This window comes from Gopherus flavomarginatus, chromosome 2, assembly GCF_025201925.1.
Source record: "Gopherus flavomarginatus isolate rGopFla2 chromosome 2, rGopFla2.mat.asm, whole genome shotgun sequence".
NCBI lineage: Eukaryota > Metazoa > Chordata > Testudines > Testudinidae > Gopherus > Gopherus flavomarginatus.
In genome coordinates, this window is record NC_066618.1 from 233,455,017 (window position 1) to 233,476,478 (window position 21,462).

Here is a 21,462-nt window from a genome sequence, read left to right on the forward strand (position 1 = left end):
ATAAACAAATAACACAAGTTTGTAAGGACAAAATTAGAAAGGCCAAGGCACAAAATGAGATTAAACTAACTAGAGATATAAAGGTAACAAGAAAATATTTTACAAATACATTAGAAGCAGGAGGAAAACCAAGGACAAGGTAGGCCCATTACTCAATGGGTGTGTGTAGGCGGGGGAGCGGGAAAGGGACAATAACAGAAAATGTGGAAATGGCAGAAGTGCTAAATGATGTTTTTGTTTCATTTTTCCCCAAAAAGTTTATTACCAATTGGACACCTAACAATGAATGCCAGTGAAAATGAGGTAGGATCAGAGGTTACAATAGGGAAAGAACAAGTTAAAAATTACTTAGACAAGTTAGATATCTTCAAGTCACCAGGCCTGATGAAACACATCCTAGAATACCCAAGGAGATGACTGAGGAGATATCTGATACATTAGCTACTACCTTTGAAAAGTCATGAAAGATGAGTGAGATTTCAGAGGACTGGAAAAGGGAAAATATAGTGCCAATCTATACAAAGGGGAATAAGGACAACCCGGGGAATTACAGACCAGTCAGTTTAACTTCAATACTCAAAAAGATAATGGATCAATTAATTTAACAATCAGTTGGCAAACACCTAGAATATAATAAGGTGATAAGTAACAGTCAGCATGGATTTGTCAAGTACAAATATGTCAAACCAACTTGATAGCTTTCTTTGACAGCGTAACAAACCTTATGGATGAAGGGAAGTGGTAGATGTGGTATACTCTGACTTTGGTAAGGCTTTTGATACTGTCTTGCATGACCTCATAAACAAACAGGGGAAATACAACCTAGATGAAGCTATGATAACATGGGTGCAAAATTGCTTGGAAAACTGTTCCCATACAGTAGTTATTAGTGGTTCACAGTCAAACTGAAAGAGTATATCAAGTGGAGTCCTGCAGTGATCAGTTCTTTGTCCAATTCTGTTCAGTATCTTCATCAATGATTTAAATAATGGCATAGAGAGTACACTTATAAAGTTTATGGACAATATCAAGATGGGAGAGGTTGCAAGTGATTTCGAGGCTAGGACTAAAATTCAAAATGATCTGGACAAACTGGAGAATGGTCTGAAGAAAATAGGATGAAATTCAATAAGGACAAACGCAAAGTACTCCACTTAGGAAGGAACAATCAGTTGCACACATGAAAAAATGGGAAATGACCGCCTAGGAAGGAGTATTGCAGAAAGGGACCTATGGATAATAGTGGATCACAAGCTAAATATAACACTTGAAAAAAAAAGCAAACATAATTCTGGGATGTATTAGCAGGAGTGTTGTAAGCAAGACACAGGAAGTAAGTCTTCTGCTCTACTCCACACTGATTAGACCTCAAATGGAGTATTGTGTCCAGTTCTGGGTGCCACATTTCAGGAAAGATGTGGACAATTTGGAGGAAGTCCAGAGAAGAGCAACAAAAATGATTAATGGTCTAGACCTATGAGGGAAGACTGAAAAATTGGGTTTGTTTAGTCTGGAGAAGAGTAAGAAGGGACATGATAACAGTTTTCACGTACATAAAAGGTTGCTAGAAGGAGGAGGGGAAAAATTGTTCTCTTTAACCTCTGAGGATAGGACAAGAAGCAATGGACTTAAATTGCAGCAAAGGCAGTGTAGGTTGGACATTAGGAAAAACGTCCCACCAGGGTAATTAAGCACTGGAATAAATTGCCTAGGGAGTTTGTGGAATCTCCATAAGTTTTAAGAGAAGGTTAGATAAACAACTGTCAGAGATACTCTAGATAATACTTAGCCTGCCTTGAGTGCAGGGGACAGAACTAGAAGACCTCTCAATGTCCCTTCCAGTCCTGTGATTCTGTGCATACAGTCATGTCAGCTCCCGATGTGCTGATTTATTCACTTGTGAGGGAGTGAGAAGGAATGACCTGAGCACAATATTAATCATGTGATTTGAATTAAAAGTTACTTGATGTCCAAATGCAGTTGTTCAGCCACAACTTGGTGTGCAGGTTGGTACAGATGTGCACTGCCCAAGAATGCATTCCAGAACTCCTGGGAAAGTGGCTTCTGTTCCCCCTATCCCTTTTCCAAGGATACAGTGTCTTCAACTCTCCCACTCATAGACATGGGGCCATTCCAGAGCCTGTAGGAACCAGCCCCACACCTTCCTGTCCTCTTTGTGAAAGTTAGGGCATCTGTGAGTGCTAACTTTGTGAACTCCGTGTGCTCAAGCACTCAGCTATGTTTAGCTCCTGCAAAGAGCCATTAGGAGATAACAGAGTGCTCCTTTTGTCCTCTTTCCCTGCTCTCCTTTTGCACCGATGCAGGAGTGGGCACAAATGAGAGAGCGCAGCAGCTATTAGGAGCATATTTATTCCTTAGCATAATATCGCATATGGAGACAAGCATGATGTGTAAAGCCATTGAATAGAAGGCCAAGAGAAGAAGCAATATTCAAAAAGGTAGACATAGTGGAATTTTGTTATTTATAGGTTCACAGATTCCAAGGCCAGAAGGGCTCACTGTGATCATGTAGTTTGATCACACAGAACTTCCCCAAAATAGTTCCTAGGGAGTATCTTTTAGAAAAACATCCAAACTTGATTTTAAAATTGCCATATTAGTGAGTCATCAAATCAAATTAATAGGGAGCAGGTTTAAAACAAACAAAAAGGAAGTATTTCTTCACACAATGCACAGTTAACCTGTGGACTCTTTGCCACAGGATATTGTGAAGGCCAAAACTATAACAGGGTACAAAAAACAACTGGATAAGTTCATGGAGGATAGGTCCATCAATGGCTATTAGCCAGGATGGGCGGGTATGTAAAATCATGCTCTGAAGTGTCCCTAGCCTCTGTCAGAAGCTGTGAATAGATGGATGACAGGGGATGATGATCATTTGATGATTATCTGTTCTGTTCATTCCCTCTGAAGCACCTGGTATTTGCCATTGTAAGAAGACAGGATACTGGGCTAGATGGACCATTGGTCTGACCCAGAATGGCTGCTCTTATGTTCTTATCACAATAACCCACCTAAGGTTATTCTGAACTGTTGCAGCATGGAAATAAAACCTTTAAACTGGATTTGCAACCTAAGATTTTACATGTTGCTACTGAGCTGTTCAGGTATTGCAGGAAACCTGAGCAAAGTAACAGTGCATCTTGCCATAGCCAAACGGGGGTTTTTCACCAAAGTCCAAGGAGCTATGACCATTTTCACCAACTAGGGATCTGTCCCTGTGTGAGGATATCTTGGTGTAGGGTGAAGCAACAGGGTTAAACTCAAAAGTAGAAATCCCAAGAAATTGAAAACAGGTAGGGGATAGTGGAGGAGTTGGCAGCAATACTATCATGTATGTATGAGGAACGTGTATTAAACCTGTCAAGTGAAGTGACCTCACTCTATGGAAATCTCAACCTAGAAAACTAGCCCAACCTGCTCACCTGTCCATTTAGATCACTTAGCTTGTGGTGTGGTTCTCCCCAGGGATTTTGTTCCCTAGCAGACAGAAGAATATTGGCATACTGAGTTTCTAAGTCTCATTTCTCCCTGTATTTCCATACTATGATGTCGAGACTCCACCAAGGCAGGAAATGTGGGCATCAAAAATAGAACCTCAATGAATGGAATGGAAACTTGCCATTAACAAAGAAAATAAATTAGGTTTATTCAAGTAGTATAGAAATGCATATGCAGAATAATAGATAATAAGGTCATTGTGCATTACTGTATACTAGTAAATTATTATACTACAGAACAGCTAAAATAAATGGTCCCTGCCACAAAGAGCTTACAGTCTAATTTCACATAACACAACATACAAGAAAACGACAACAATAGAAAGTGAGTGGGGAAGGAAAGAAAGCGGTAACATCAATAAGATTTCATGGATACTCTGGACAAGTGTATGTCACATTGCACAAATAGCCCATCATTGATATTTGGCTAACATGCATATATCATGAGTATTTTTGACAGTTAGGCTGCTTGGGCCTGTTGGGAAGGATTCATGGGGTATGGCTGTGTCATAAACAGATAGTTAAGGGTTAATAGAACAGGAGTACTTCATATCTCTTTTGCCTGTAAAGGGTTAACAAGATCTGTGAGCCTGGCTGTCACCTGACCAGAGGACCAATCAGGGGACAGGATACTTTCAAATCTTGAGGGAGGGAAGTTTGTGTGTGTGCTGTTAGAATTTGGTTGTTGTTCACTCTGGGGGCTCAGAGGGATCAGACATGCAACCAGGTTTCTCTCCAATCTCTCCGATACAGGCCCTTATAAGTTCATAATAGTGAGTACCAGGTAGATAAAGCGAGTTAGGTTTATGTTTGTTTTCTTTATCTGCAAATGTGTATTTGGTTGGAAGGAGTTCAAATTGGTATTTTGCTGAAAAGATTTTAATTTGTACTTGTATACTTAGGCTGGGAGGGTATTCCCAGTGTCTATAGCTGAAAGACCCTGTAACATATTCCATCTTAAATTTACAAAGACAGTTTTTACTGTTTTTTCTTTCTTTAATTAAAAACTTTTCCTGTTTAAGAACCTGATTGTTTTTTTATTCTGGTGAGATCCCAGGGGACTGGGTCTGGATCCACCAGGGAATTCATGGGGAGAAAGGAGGGAAGGGGGAGAGAAAGATTAATTTCTCTCTGTGTTAGGATTACTTTCTCTCTCAGGGAGAGTCTGGGAGGGGGAAAGAGAAGGAGGGGGGAAGGTAAATTTTCCTCTCTGTTTAAAGATTCAAGGGGTTTCAATCACAGTGATCTTCCAGGGTAACCCAGGGAGGAGAAGCCTGGGAGAGGTAACGGTGAAGGAAAGGGTTTACTTTCCTTGTGTTAAGATCCAGAGGGACTGGGTCTTGGGGGTCCCCGGGCAAGGTTTTGGGGGGACCAGAGTGTACCAGGCACTGGAATTCCTGGTTGGTGGCAGCACTACAGGTACTAAGCTGGTAATTGAGCTTAGAGGAATTCCTGCGGTACCCCATCTTTTGGACGCAAAGGTTCAGAGAGGGGGTTTATACCATGACAGGCTGGGAGGAGGCTGGGTCTGAACTGCATTTTCTTTCCCGCAGCCCATGCAGCAATTCAGGGCCTCAGGAGATCTTTTCCTTCACCTCTTTGCTGGGTCTAGGGAGGAGTTACTGCTGGGGTTTCTCTCCCTCCTCCCACTGTCTCCCCAAGGGAGAAGAGTGGCTCTTGGAGATCTGGTAGCAGGGGAGAGGGAGTACTGAATGGGAGCTCTCCCCTCCCAGTTTTTTCAAGAGGAGGAGAAACAGCCAAAGGAGCATCTCTCCTTCTACCTTGCTTGTAAGAGAGGAGGAAGAGTATGAAGGTGTGTCTCTCCTCTCCTTCTTGCTCTGCTTGATCAGGAGGAGGAGGAGGAGGAGTGCTTCTTCACTCAGGGTTCCTGCTGAAGTCAGCTCTCAGCAGCAGCCAAATACTGACCAAATTTCCATTAATATTCAGATGATTCAGCAAATTTGCTATTTGATTTGTCCATATGTTTAACAACAGAGCTTTCACTTTAGACAGATATTGATTTGCTGTTTAAAATGTATTCTTAACTAGTAGTATCACTTCAAACACAGTGACAACAACTGCAATGCAGCTGAACTAAGGGCTTGTCTATGCTTACAGTGCTGCAGTTGTGACACTATTGGTGTAGATACTCCACCTCCCCAAGAGGCAGTAGGTAAGCTGACAGGAGAAGCCCTCCTATCAACATAGCAGTCTTCACTGGGAGTTAGGTCGGTATAACTGCGTCATTCAGGGGTATGGAAAATCCACATCCATGAGCAACGTAGTTATACCGACATAAATTTGTAGTGTAGACCAGGGCTAAGACTAAATGGTTATTCGTATATAATGATGACATCTTAACTTAATTTACTATAATACAAATGACACACTAGTCTTATAAAATCCCACAATCATAGTTGCAGTGCACACATAGTCACATGTATACATAGATTGAGAATTATAAATACAAGGTTACCACTCATCTCCTCTTCATTACATTAAAAGCAATAATAATAAAAATGCATCGTGCTATGGTTATCAGTTGCAAATCAGTTAGAGTGTATTTGATAACACATAATCTAACACATTTTTGTCAAACTATACTGTATAAACTTCTAAAGATAGCAGTAGCATAGAAGTAAAGAAAATGATAAAATGTCAGAATATTATATAATTTATGTGGAAACTAATTACTAAGCCATATTAAATATATTCCAGTAATACTGTGGCTGTATATGAAAAGTTTTGTCAATTGTATAGTATCAAAATCTACTAAGAGATTACATCAACTGTTTTTTTTTGTTGTTTTTTTAGAAAAATAGGTTTGCCGAATTCATAAAAGTAAGGAAGAACCTAGTTCTATAAAATACTATGAGATAGTTGTTTAGCAATTTAGTTATGAGGATTATTTTGCTAAACTAATATTATATATCCAGTGTGAGCAGTGACCTGTTTGGGGGGTGGGGAAGGGTTGTGGGGGGTATTAACCCATGCAGCTAGTCCAACAATAACTTGTCACCACTACAGTTTGTCACGTCTGTGAGCATTTTGTGGATGCTTGTTGCCGGCTGCAGTTCACAGGTATAGCTCATATCTACTCTCACCTTGTTTTATAAGTAGGTTCGGAAGGATTAGCTTATCAGTAAATGTCTGTAAATGACGATTTCACCATACACACAGACCAATGAAAAAATACTTTAATTGATAATAAAAATTTACAGATATGCAAAGTAAGAAAAATGCTGCTTGAGAATTTAAGAGTTTGATTTAAGGCTATTTACTTTGTACATTTTGACATCTGATGTTGACAATTTATGTTTTAACAGTTACAGAACTTGAACTTTTTGAATTTGAACATCATCTGTTGCAATTACTGACTACTCCTTCATAATTTCTCTTAACTGTAAAAATTTAAATAGAATTAAAATATACATTGATATTATTGGTCAGAATTATAAAAAATAATAATTGAAGTATGCTAAGCCTATTTATAAGGGATTATTAGTATGACAATTTGCATATAATTTCATTGTAAACCTCTTAGTCATTTTCTTTCCAGAGTCACTGTAGTATTGGCACAATTCTACTATATCCAGGTAACCAGGTGATAGCTCTTCTTCATTCTGCTAGTCAAAACAGCACCAACAAATTGCCTTCCTCCTAACTTTCCAACAAGAAAGAACAGCAGTGTGTCTTTTCATCTCCTCACCACATAACTACAAGGGGACTTCTGCACTGGGTCTGCTTTCCTCCCTATGGAGGGCGGAGTTGTTTATCTGCTGTTGAGCACTGGGGAGAGTTCCGAAATCTTTATTACATTCAAGGAGAGACTTCTTTATGAACACCATTAAACTCCATTGGAATGCATTGAACAGATCAAGGCTTTGCTTCTATTTCATTATAAAGGGGATTTCCATCACATCCGAATTTATTATAAGCAGGTTTGGAAGTATTTAAAGTTGATATGGTCAATAATGGGAACTTCAGAACAGAAGCACCTTGAATTTTAGGTAGGTCGTGTTGAACCTACACATATTGTTTTGGGTTCAGAATAGATCTCAAACCAGATGGAGTCTGCATTCTATGTTTGTGAAATCGCACAAGAAGTTATTTTTGTGATGTTTTAGCTGATCTTATGATACTGATACCATCTTGGCCTACAATTTCATAAGAATAGCTTGCAAGATTTTGGCACAATTGAACCCAAACCTTAACCCTGATTCATCTGCCAACCTAAACCCAAGCTTTTGCTTAAATCAGCATTCAGCTGGAACACCAACCCAACTTGGCTTCTTTCTCATTTAAATGTCTCTTCCGTACCAATTAGCCTGGTGAAACCCAGTACCAATTTTATGGATTTTAATTGTGTTAAATTCTGAAATGGAGGCAAAAATTAGGTTTTTGCAGGTCAAATGGACAAATACCAAACTATTTTTTGTGTGGATTATTAGTCAAATTCAAGCGCAGTGATTCTTGTCATTGATAGGAATCCTTTTAGTATGAGGAAAAACCAGGCCAATACATTTTATTTCCATTCTTACACACACACTTGTATCCTCTGTTTGTAACAGGAGTGATATGTGAAATGGCTGTACGACCTGACTATAATAATTAAGGGTGAGGATATCAGAACAAAAAAACACCTACATTACCAATAGTGTGATGACTACAAATTAGAAAGTGAACTATATTTATGATTGTATTGAATGTTCTGCATCAATGGTTAAAAAGTAAGCTGAGAAAGGCAAATGAAAGCAAAAGACATTTTAAACAGAGTGACCACAGGAGGCAGCAAACATCCAAACATCCAACACAAGCCCTCTGTGGAAAGAGCAGAACCATTATTATATGAGAATGCAGAAGATATCATTGACCAGGTAAATTTAACTTATGTGCTGGATGGCTGCATCACTCATGCATGCACTCAACAAAATACAGTATTAGTATAAAGCCTTAAAAATATGGTCTTCTCATATGCATACACAATTTAAATAAAATTAATGATATGTCTAACAATGTGGAGTGTCTTAATTTATCATTTACAGTAAAGATTTTACATCTGAACTGTTAAAAAATGCCAGTTTTTAAAAAGATAGATGCTTCAGGCTGTCTCCTCTTCTATTACTAAACACATTGTTACATAACTGAAATAGTTATGAGTTGAAAGTAATGTAGAACAGCATGCTCAGTAGAGGAGGAAAAACAATAATTTACTTTATACCCATCTGAAAGTTAGGATGATGCATTTGACAGTGATATTTCCAGGAATATAAACAGGATCAACTTATCTCTAATTTCTTAATGGAGGACTTTCAGAAGTAAGTGTGTTTCAGCCTTTTTTGTCTCTGCATGAACAAGAGTTGATAGCTTGAGACTATAATGCATTACTGTGGAAACCTTCGGTCTCTTACATAAATCATCTTAACACTCAGCAAGAATTGTCCAACAGTGCCATTGATATGTTCAAGTCAACGATCCAGCAAACAATTTTTTTTATGTTTCTTCATATGTTAGACATAAGCAATAAATCACATTCATTTAAAACACACAATATACTAATTTATCAAGCAACAGCTATCAAAAACATATTACTGGGGAAGGTACAACTTTTTTTTTTACCCATTGTGTTAATCAATTTCTCTAATTTACGTTAGGTAAAGGGTAGTGCCTCAAGCAAAACTTTAGTTTTCCACCACCAGATGAATTCCATTTTCAATAAGAAGGAGAATATGCTGACAATGATACAATTGATTTAAAATAAGCACAATTTCAAAGTCAACAGAATTATGAAAAGGAACAGTGCTTTTTCAAATGAAACATTCCACTTCTGAGAGCCTCTTTTCATAGTTTAATTTTATTTTAAATATCATGCTATACAAGTTTGTTTGAAAACAAATATGCTTTATTTATGAACATTTTACATTTAAAATACATTTAATAGGCGACCATGAGCAAAAAACTATAAAAGATTACAAGACCTGAGCTGTAGAGACCTGCTAAAAGCTCCAAGGCTTCACTCTTCCCTACAAAGAGGTAACAGTATAGCCTTCCTATTCGGAAAGTTTATCTCAGTCCATTAGAAAAGTACAGGTTTTTGTTACAATCATCAAACAGGTCTAGACAGGAACAGTTTTAAAGAGTTAAGGAAATTAGTTAGGGAAGTGGATTGGATGGAGGAATTAGTGGATTTAAATGTGGAGGAGGCCTGGAATTAGTTTAAGTCACAGCTGCGGAGACTGTCGGAAGCCTGCATCCCGAGAAAGGGGAAAAAAACCATGGGCAAGAGTTGTAGGCCAAACTGGATGAGCAAACAACTCAGAGAGGGGATTAGACAAAAGCAGAAAGCTTACAGGGAGTGGAAGGAAGGCAGGATCAGTAAGGAAAGCTACCTTGCTGAGGTCAGAACATGTAGGGATAAAGTGAGGAAGGCTAAAAGCCGCATTGAACTGGAACTTGCAAAGGGAATCAAAACCAATAGTAAAAGGTTCTACAGCCACATAAATAAGAAGAAAACAAAGAAAGAAGAAGTGGGGCCGCTATACACTGAGGATGGAATGGAGGTTAAGTATAACCTAGGCATGGCCCAACATCTAAACAAGTACTTTGCCTCAGTTTTTAATAAGACTAGTGAGGAACCTTGCGATGATGGAGGGATGATAAACGGGAATGTGGATATGGAAGTGGATATTACGGCAACTGAGGTAGAGGCCGTACTTGAACAGCTCGATGGGACGAAGTTGGAGGGCCCGGACAATCTCCATCCGAGGATATTAAAGGAACTGGCGCGTGAAATTGCGAGCCCGTTAGCGATAATTTTTAAGCAATCGATAAACTCGGGGGTTGTGCCGTATGACTGGAGGATTGCTAATGTAGTTCCTATTTTTAAGAAAGGGAATAAGAGCGATCCGGGTAATTATAGGCCTGTTAGCTTGACGTCTGTAGTATGTAAGGTCTTGGAAAAAATTTTAAGGGAGAAAGTAGTTAAGGACATAGAGGTCAATGGTAATTGTGACGAATTGCAACACGGATTTACTAAAGGTAGATCGTGCCAAACCAATCTGATCTCCTTCTTTGAGAAGGTGACGGATTACTTAGATAAAGGAAATGCGGTAGATATAATTTACCTAGATTTCAGTAAGGCGTTCGACACGGTTCCGCACGGGGAGCTGTTAGTTAAATTGGAAAAGATGGGAGTGAATATGAAAGTTGTAAGGTGGATAAGGAACTGGTTAAAGGGGAGACTCCAGAGGGTCGTATTGAAAGGTGAACTGTCAGGCTGGAAGGAGGTCACCAGTGGAGTCCCTCAAGGATCGGTTTTGGGACCGATCTTATTTAACCTTTTTATTACTGACCTTGGCACAAAGAGCGGGAATGTGCTACTAAAGTGTGCGGATGACACGAAGCTGGGGGGTATTGCTAACACGGAGAAGGACAGGGATACTATTCAGGAAGATCTGAACCACCTTGTAAACTGGAGTAATAGAAATAGGATGAAATACAATAGTGAAAAGTGCAAGGTCATGCATTTAGGAATTAATAATAAGAATTTTGGATATACGTTGGGGGCGCATCAGTTGGAAGCGACGGAGGAGGAGAAGGACCTTGGGGTACTGGTTGATAGCAGGATGACTATGAGTCGCCAATGTGATACGGCTGTTAAAAAAGCAAATGCGATTTTGGGATGCATCAGGCGGGGTATTTCCTGCAAGGACAAGGAGGTGCTAGTACCGTTATATAAGGCGTTGGTGAGACCCCATCTGGAATACTGTGTGCAGTTCTGGTGTCCCATGTTCAAGAAGGATGAATTCAAACTGGAACAGGTTCAGAGACGGGCTACGAGGATGATCCGAGGAATGGAAAAACTGCCTTATGAAAGGAGACTCAAAGAGCTTGGCTTGTTTAGCCTGGCCAAAAGAAGGCTGAGGGGGGATATGCTCGCTCTATATAAATATATCAAGGGGGTTAACGTTAGGGAGGGAGAGGAATTATTTAAGTTTAGTACTAATGTAGGCACGAGGACGAATGGGTATAAACTGGATATTAGGAAGTTTAGACTTGAAATTAGACGAAGGTTTCTGACCATTAGGGGAGTGAAGTTCTGGAATAGCCTTCCGAGGGAAGTAGTGGGGGCAAAAGACTTTCCTGGCTTTAAGACAAAGCTTGATAAGTATATGGAGGGGATGTTATGATAGGATCGTTAATTTGGGCAATTGATCTTGAATTACCACCAGACAGGTCTGCTCAATGGTCTGCGGGGAGATGTTGGATGCGATGGGTACTGAGTTGCTGCGGAGAATTCCTTCTTGGGTGCTGGCTGGTGACTCTTGCCCACATGCTCAGGGTTTAGCTGATCGCCATATTTGGGGTCGGGAAGGAATTTTCCTCCAGGGCGGATTGGCAGGAGCCCTGGAGGTTTTTCGCCTTCCCCTGCAGCGTGGGGCACGGGTCGCTTGCTGGTGGTTTCCCTGCAGCTTGAGGTCTTCAAACCATTTTTGAGGATTTCAATAACTCGGTCCTGGGATAGGGGTTGTTATAAAATTGGATGGGTGGGGTTCTGTGGCCTGCCTTGTGCAGGAGGTCAGACTAGATGATCAGATTGGTCCCTTCTGACCTATGAGTCTATGAGTCTATGAGTTTACGGCAGGCGTCTCAAATACGCGGACTGTGAAGTTATTTGCTGTGGCCCACCTAGCTCCCTGCGCCCCCCAAGTTATTTCCTGCGGCCGCCAAGCTCCCTTCATCTGCCGCCCTCCCGTGCATTGTGTCCTCTCTCCTCTGTCTACCTCCAGGTGCTTCTCGCCCCCAAACAGCTGTTTGGTGGTGCTTAGTGCTTTCTAGGAGGGAGGGGGGAGGAGCAGGGAGACGCACACTCAGGGGAGAAGGTGGAGAAGAGGTGGAGTAGAGGCAGGGATTTGGGGAAAGGGTTGGAATGGGAGCAGGGAAGGAGTGGGGACTTTGGGGAAGGGATTGGAATGGGGGCGGGGAAGGGGTGGAAAGAGGTGGGGCAGAGGCTGGGTCTCATGGAAGGGGTGGAGTAGGGGTGGAACCGGAAGCAGCGGGGTGGTGGTGTCAGTGATGCGGCCTTTGGGCCAATGTACTAGTCCTCATGTGGCCCTCGTGATCATTTGAGATCCCTGGTTTAAGCAACCCAGGGCCATAGGCACAAATGGGGACTCCCTCAGCCCTGATCACATGACCTACCCAGGCCCACCTTCACCATAGTTCTTCCCCGCACCCCCTGGTGTGACAGTGGTGGCACAAGCCATTCGCTCAAGAGCTGTCTGCTAGGCTGTGAAGAGGGCCTACCACTGCTTCTCTTTGAGTAGGCTGGGGTTTGTCCTGAAGAGGAAGGGACTCATTCCCCACCCACCCCTCTGCCTGTGGGAGCCCCTGCTGTCCGTATCTCAGCAGGGCAACAACGTGGTATCTGAGTGAGCGTCCTCCAAATGCACAAAGTATCTGTGTGCACTTCAGAGCAGTGGATTATTGGGTGGTTAATAACAGAAGAGGGATATGACAGTTCACAACTCTGCAAGCTATTGTTTCAGGCTGTCTACAGACTCAGGCAGACAATGCTGCATCAGTTACACTAAGGCCACATTTCCAAGATTTTATTTGAGAGCTAGGTTTTGGGGTTTTTTAAATGAAAGCTGGATTCTGAAGTTAGTGTTGGATTAAAGAAGCTGGGTCCAGAGGCATGTGCCTGTAATCTCTGAGCTGTAATATGTCTCTTATACTAGAAGCTATATTTCTCTACATTGATCACTTGCATTTACTGCATTTCTTTTTTCTTTGTAGATTTAATATTTTTTTTTTAAAAATCTAAGTAAAATTCCAGTTTTAAAAGAGTTTTCACATGTTTTAGAGATCATCTGAGGAAAATGTACCCAAATTAGGCCTGAAACAAAGCACCAGAGAATAAAATTGAACATGTTCAGCAACCAAAGATTTTACCTAACTTTTTTTAAAATCCTGTTTTCACAAATCTTACTGCTTGAAAATGTGTATGATACACCACATTTAACCTGTCAGAAGCCTCATTAGCATCATTGACTCTAAACTGGCAATCAAGATGGTATGCTTTTCAGGTGTTTACATTTTCAAAATGCTCTTAAAATAGCACTACTATAGATTTACATGTAAGTACTTCCATTTAGTGGGCAAAAGTTCAATTTAAATTTACATATTCTCATTGAATTCCCTTAGACCTTAATCACTTAAAGTTGTGATAATGCTGGGTATAGGCCACAGGATAGAGACTCCCTTCCTTTCTATTAAAAAGGCTGAAGGACTGTGGAAAGCCTCCGAAATTTTTTGGAAGGAGGCTGAGCCAAACTAGTTTCCTTCCTCTCCCCCAACTGTGTAGAAAACTCTATATACAATGTCTGATGTTCTGTGGAGTATGCATGGAAAGAAGGCTTAAGGAAGAAGACTGGAAACAGGCAGAACTGAGGCATTGCTGTTCTCCATAACTCTTTTTGGATTCCTCCTCCCACCCTGCCCTCACTCCAAACACAGAGAAACACCCATGGGACTTAAAGCTGATATGAATATTTCTTATTCACACTAGTAGTCCCATTGACTTCAAGAACCTGATCCTGAACAGGAGTTAATGGGATTCCATATGGGCCCAAGGTTCTGTGGTAACAGGTTCCAATGAAGGATCAGGGCACACGTGAGCAAGGATTATTCATGTGAGTAAGGCTTGCAGTAGCAGGCCCTCTGTTAATAAAGTAGTGTGTAATATAAGCAGTGAGACTGCTCAGAATTAAACTTGCAATAAGCCCAACTGTACTTACATTGTACCAGCTATCAGTAGCAATAGTTGCTATTAAGACATTTTTATAAACTGCAAGAAATATGTGAGCTATTACAAGATATAATTCTGAAAAACAGACTTCTATGAAACAAGCCAATTTAAGAAGAAAACAACATAAACAATAGTAACTTGTGTGCTCAAGTGAAGCATCTTTTTAATTTTGAGTAATGAAGATGTCAAGCCAAATGCTACAGTAGTTTAACTTAATTAGGTGGCCTATTTTTCCAGGCAGCCTTTCATTTCCCATTGAAAACTCAGCTTGTATGCAAGGGAACAAGAGCAATTTTGTCTGTAATGAATACCTCTGGGACTTCACAGAGTAATCACTTGAATGTTACATTGAAGACTGGTTTGAGTAACTAGTTTGGGCTTGTTGAGATGCCAGACCTTGTAAGACTAACTAGATTAATCAAAGCATGGCATCTTATCGTTTTATTAGGTCAGAGGTCAATGGGTCAAACTGACTTTACTGCTGCAGCCTTTGCCAAAAGGGACAGTCTAATAGTAATTGGTCTAATTTGTACTTCAAATTCATGTAATCCTCAGACATTTTATGGACCAAAAAAGTTCACTTTATATAAAGCTCTGCTGAAAAATATTGCCTTTAACATTTCTCATGGTTATTTCTGATAATTCATGTACACTACTGGCCTGGAGAGAGAATTTCCTGGAAAGGAAACTACATAACTAAAATATATGATGTCTGTAATCTGTTTTCACATATTAAAAAAGTTGTACATGAAGAAGTACAGGACAACATTTTAAAGAATATTTCACACTGGTTGCCCATTAAACAGAAAATGTTCCCGTGTTGTGTATAGAAAAAAAAAGCAAAATAATTACTGTTATGATATGGGAAGAAATATACCCAGCACTCAGACAGAAAATGCATCATTTGATAATGGATTTTCTGTTTATCTTTTTCATGGTAAAATAATGGCTTTTGTTATTTTTACTTTATTATTTAGATAGGGCTTTTCAGTGGAGCTGCAAAGGGTCTCCTCCTAAATTATACCATTTTAGTTGCATCTCTCCTGATGCTAATTCTTAAGAAAAATACTTATGGTTTATACATAGAATAATTGTTTACACAATGTGATCAAATCTCATAATTTTATCGATAATCACACAATATTTGGTGTTTATTCTTAAAGTCCTAGCTCCTGGAATCAGGTGATTACATCAAAATCTCAGCTTTCTTAAAAAGAAATACAAAGTTTCTAGCCCTCAGGGTTGCAAAAAAACAAAACAAAACAAAAAAGATCCCAAACCCCAAAGGCTTAAAAGCAGAAGGCAAATAAAAGGTGTTATGTTTAAAATTTCATGACTTTTTTATTCAACCTCGTGATTTTGGGGGGCCTGATTCATGATTTTTGAAGGCTTGAGACTGGCGATACTGTTTATACTAAGGGTATATTTACAATTTCCTCGGGGAAGGGACTTTGGCCTGATCCATGAAGGTACCTATGAACCTAACACCCAGATTAAGTGCCTAAATACCAGTTTTAGGCACCACTGTGATCCACAAAATCCCTGCTCAGCTGCCACTGAACCCTGCAGACGCCTAAACTCAGTGCCTATATTTTTGCACTAAAAGTGCCTTAAGTTCTTAAGTTTCTACACCTGGGTATGAAGGGCAATCCAGTAGGCATGCTCAGATTCCACTTAACTCCATAGAAAACAGCTGGGGCAGAGAGAGAAGTGAAAGAAGAAGTAGGAACCTTGTAACCTTTAGGCCAGTTGTAGGGTATATGGGAGACCACCTGTTCAAATCCACCCTCTGCTTTATGAGAAGGTATCTGAACAGAGATCTACCACCTCTCAGGTGAGTGCCCCGGACTATAGAGGGATTCTCACTCTCTTTCTCTGGCCCAATTAATATGTAATTATTTAATTAATTGGAACACTTTCAATAGGAGAGATTGAGGGAGACCCTCATAAGAATATCCCATAGTCCACCCAGCAATCTGGATTCAGGGTCCTATCTCCATCAGATGGCTGGGGCTTAGGATATACCTCTCTCCTCAGAAACTCCCACTGGCTAGCTTAGGTGGGAAGCTGCTTAGTGTGCTGGCTTTGTGGATCCCATTCTAAGGCTTGGTTTACACTGGGAGTTGAGGGGGCGAGCTAAGTCAGTCTAAGTTACGCAACTTCAGCTACGAAAACAGCATAGCTGAAGTTGACGTACTTAGAGCTACTTACTGCAGTGTCTTCACTGCAGTATATTGACTACTGACACTCCCCCGTCGATTCCACCTACGCTTCTCACTCTGGTGGAGTACCGGAGTCGATGGGAGAGTGCTCGGTGGTCAATTTACCGTTTCTTTACTAGACGCGATAAATCGACCTCCGCTGAATCGATCGCTCCGGAGGTAAGTGTAGACATGCCCTAAAAGATGCCCATCTCTCTCCATGCATTCTATAGGGAGTCTAGGCACCTAACCCAGGCTTTGTGGATCACAGTGTTGTTCCACTGATTTTTAGGTGCCTAAAAGTTATGCTGAGTGTCATAATGCCTCGCAACACCTAAGTACCTTTATGGATCCAGGCCTTTGCCTTCTTTGGAGTTTGTACAGAGCAATGTATGCTGCGGTTACCAATCAAAAGAAATAATAAGTAATAACATATATGAATATATTATGTGCTTTTTTAGGCAAAACAGGATCATTTACATTCTCTTCTGGCACAGAACTCTGAACCCATTTATTTCTACATATAATTTGATTCAAATCATTTCAGTAGAAGGAAGGGAAAGAAATAATTTGGCTGAATTATGCCTTTTCTGTGGTATTTGAAAAAGCCCTTAATTTAAAGACCAATAGTCCATAATTTATTCTTGTCAGTTTAGTTATTTTAAGAAACCTGAGGTATTCAAATATGTAAAAAATTTTAAGGGCAAAATTCTATCCTTGAATGCACATATAGTGCATACATCTCCTACATCCTTCACTCGGGGTTCTACACAGCGATCCAAAGGTAGATTTCGTCCCCAAGCACATACAAGTGTACTTTTCAGAACTATTTTTTTTATTTCAAGCTTTTTAAATTTGTTTAAGCTAATTTTTTTTAAAACACTAAACAAAATCTCTAAAATAATACTGTCTAGCCTCTAAAATCAAAGCTACACTTTTTCTGTTCTTTTAAATACAGTTGTTGATGCACCATCAGGTATAGTATTATCAGGGTTATTTTAATGTTCTGAGGTTCTTGCAATGAACAGCCATACCTCATGTGGGGACCCAAATGGTGACCTGAAAATCTAGCCGTCCAGCGGATAGGAGTTGCAAACATAACTTTACCAGTCTTCCCACCCACAACTACCTAACCCTATTATCCAACCCAACTTCCCTTACTCTAAACACCTTACAACAAGTGACTTGCCAGCTGCCCATAGGGGGAAGTTAGGGTAGAACAGAAGGAAATAAGAAGTAATGGGTAAGTCTACAGCTGTGTGTTAGGCCACTGGTGAACCGAAATCACTTTTTATCATGATGACCAATGCTGTCCATTGTTTCCTTGGACTCCCCCAGTCTGTGTGTATCCATCTGTTGTCTCTTGTCTAATACTTACATTGTAAGCTTTCTGGGGCAGGTCAGTGTTCTGTGTTTGTACAATGCCCAGCACAGTGGGGCCCTGATCAATGACTAGGACTCCGAGGTATTACATTAATATCAACAATACAAATAATAATAATTTAGCAGTAAGGGGCATGGGAAGGTTTTAACAACACACAAACAGGATCAGTCTATCTATTGTACATCTAAAGTACCTATCACTATTGTATTTTAGCAAAGATCAGACTGGCTCCACACTGGGCCAAACGCTTCTGATGATTTTCAGACCCAGTATATATGAAAGGGATCGACTCACACTCTGCCAATGAGAGTTGTGGAACTGCTGGAACAGGAATGATTTTCAAGTGCAGCCAATAATTCCTCACTGGATTTTGGTCCTCTCTTTTCTTCCCATTGGGGCTGTGAAGGTTAATGCAGCCCTAAGTCACAAGCTCTACTACTTGGGAGAGAAGACGGGATTTAGCAGCTGTGTGCAGTCTGTACAGTTGCCCCCTTTACCATTCATGTCCATGGAGCCCAGGCAAACCACAAAGGTCTCCGAGGGCTCTGTGCAATGGAGTTTTGTATAATATTATGTATTGTGTCTAGAAAGAAATTATGTAATTTTATATTGTGCTGTATTTGACCCACAAATTATATGAGGAGGACTTATATGAAGAACAATTTGTCTCCATAATTCCAACTACAGGTATGTATAGAACACAATATACTAGTAAGAATTTGCCGTGCATGGCAGTTGGCATAGCTTTGTTTTAAAATGGTAAATATTCTCAGATTGAAGTTCAATTAGCAATGAAAATGTCATGTAGCTTTATGATATGTTTGCTAGTATGGCCAGTGTAATTCATTTAGAAGCTGCTTGCAATGTGCAATCCTACACTAAGTATATCATAACCTAAAATACAATACTTACATATGTATATAAAATATATCCAGAGATAGCAGTGCCAAACAGTCTTTTGGGACAGTCTAAAAGAATATCATTAATTTTTACTGTATACTTACACTCTGGCTCAGTTCCAACACTGGCTTTCTGTAAAAATCATTTCCAGTATAGAATTATGTTGTTTGCTTGCAGCAACATCACAGGAACAGTAGTGAGCCATATGTTGCTACTTAGCAACTTAGTCTATAAGTCCCAAAGCATGTACTGATTTGAAAATTGAACAGAAATGATAATTGTTGAGTGATGCTGTGAGGCAAGTTGTCTTGGATTACCAGGCTATGCAGATGTTTGATGTTATGTAGAAAAAAGAACAAAACTGTATTTTTCCTGTTTGATGGCTGGATTTTTATTATGTTAGCCTAAAGGGGATACATTGATTAAAAACCCTTACAATAACACAAGGTGATGTTTCCCTGAATACGAACACAATCCAGTAAACAAAAGGAATTTGAAGTGCAAAGTTCAGCTTTCCAAGACCATTCATCACAATTTTGATGTCTAAACTTTATTTCCCTCTGCTACATGTACTATTTTACATCATCTGAATTCTTTGAGATATTGAGGTTCGGGAAATATTAGGGAGCAAAGTTAAAATATGAAAAGAATTATCTAGTTACCGTTCATAGTTTCCACAATTAAATGATAGAAATGTCATTGTTGATAAGATTTTTTTGTGGAAGATCAGATGATTGGAACTGAAACAAAGCACCTAGTAAACACATTCTGAAGTGTCATAAAAGATTAAAATGAGTATTGTTATTTTTAAACACTTCAGTTTAAATTATCCAAACTATGCACACACAAAGTATAAAAATATCAAAGGAAGAAAATCATTCTAATGTATAATGTGAATTTCCAATCCTTTATTCAAAACTATTTAAGACAGACAATGATGCTCTGAAAGGTAGCAGCTGCTTTATAACAGCAATCATTCACAGAGTTTGTATTTCTACTATTTCAAACAAATTCAATTAGCCCTTGCACTTCAAAACCCTTAAGGCATAAATGAGATGATACTAGGTTGCTTTAATCTAATAGTAATACTAAACTTGTCAGTACAGTTTTTGGATTAATGGTTAGAAAAAAATTAGTAATATAATTTTTCATTTTTTAATCAAACAATTCTATTCAAAACTACCTCTGGATCTTGGAGGGTTCTTTGCTGAATGAGTTCAATCATACAAGAATCTTAAATTTAAAGTTCAGTCTTCCAAAGGCATTCTTACAGTAACTTCAACAGCAGACAGGGAGGTAATGTGGTGGGAACATTCACATTTTAAAGATGGGCTTTTTGACTGATAATATAGCTCAGCTCACATAAAAGATAGTTAAAGAATGAAAGAGAATAAACCTATAAATTAAATTTGAGTAGATAAGCATGACTATCTAAAAATGCTTCTTTATAAAGACATTTAGCTCTCAGTATAATGTCAGTTTCCAAGACTGTTCATTCAACCTTGGGATTATACCCATCTACCCAATAGCTCATCTACTAGTCAAGATGCAAACAAACTAATTTCCCACTTAATAAGATATCTCCATGTAAGCCCATAGTTTTTGTCATGCAGAAGAGTATCAGACTGTCCACTATTTGAGATGGGTAGTGGGCTACATGGATCACTATCCTGATTCTTTATACCAATTTGTATGACCCCAGCTTAAATAATCGACCTGTGCTGCTGTCACTATGATTCACTGACACAGAACTGAAATGACTGAAATATCTGGAATGTAACAACAGAATCAGAACTCAAATTCTCCCTCAGCATATGACTGCATGCACCCACACACAGGTTGCTTTGCTTTTGTTTTTAAAAAGCAATGGTACTCCTTCAGTTTTACAAGCCTAAAATAAATTAAAATGAAATTAACTTCGATGAAAAAATTTCAAAGTGTGGACATATGCCACATTTTAATGGTTCTGATAACTTACAAATTGTTCCTTGCAGATTCTCCGTAAAAAGGACTCAAAAATATTTTTGAACAATTTAGACCATATTATACTCTTTTGACTGCAAGATAAACCCCAGCAGTAGATTTTGAGAGACTCGTTATGTTAACACTATTGGTGCAACCTTGGCAACATTCCTCAGCCATACGATTTCTGTTAAAAATACAATTCTTCATCTACAACTGGCCTAAGAGTGATAATTAAAGCTATTTGCAGTAGTGTAGCTTATAATGATTAACTTGTCTGCAGTCAGATAAACAAATAACCTGCACCTGTAAAGACTTTATTTCCTGAAGGTAAAACAACTGTTTAGGAAAGATCATGCTGGCAAAACAGCTGCTTGCATTCTGGAGAGGAAACAAGGTAGTATCTCTCAACAAACGCCAACTCTGGTGTTTTATCAGCTCTATCTCATTAACTGGAAAGAAGGCTTAAATGCTTTGTTTATAAATTATGATTATTCCTGATTGCAGCAGTTACTGATAGTGCCACTCATTTGCAATGCAACTCTTTGGTTTTGTTTAATTACAATTTGAAACAAGGCAGAGAAGATTAATTAACCCACCTGGCTTGCTGGCACATAGTCCTGGCTCGGCTCTGTCATACTCATATACATGTTGTCACCGTCAAACTGCGAATGAAATAATAGT

At 39.4% G+C, this 21,462-nt stretch overlaps 1 protein-coding gene across 2 annotated transcripts in view; it reads right to left on the reverse strand.

Moving 5' to 3' along the window:
* Positions 1–21,462, reverse strand: part of TOX (thymocyte selection associated high mobility group box) — a 276,933-nt gene that overhangs the window by 119,315 nt on the left and 136,156 nt on the right. For both annotated transcript variants that reach the window (XM_050938886.1, XM_050938885.1), the window contains exon 2: positions 21,378–21,443. In XM_050938886.1, the coding sequence (XP_050794843.1) occupies positions 21,378–21,443 (66 nt within the window). The remainder of the gene's footprint in view (positions 1–21,377; positions 21,444–21,462) is intronic.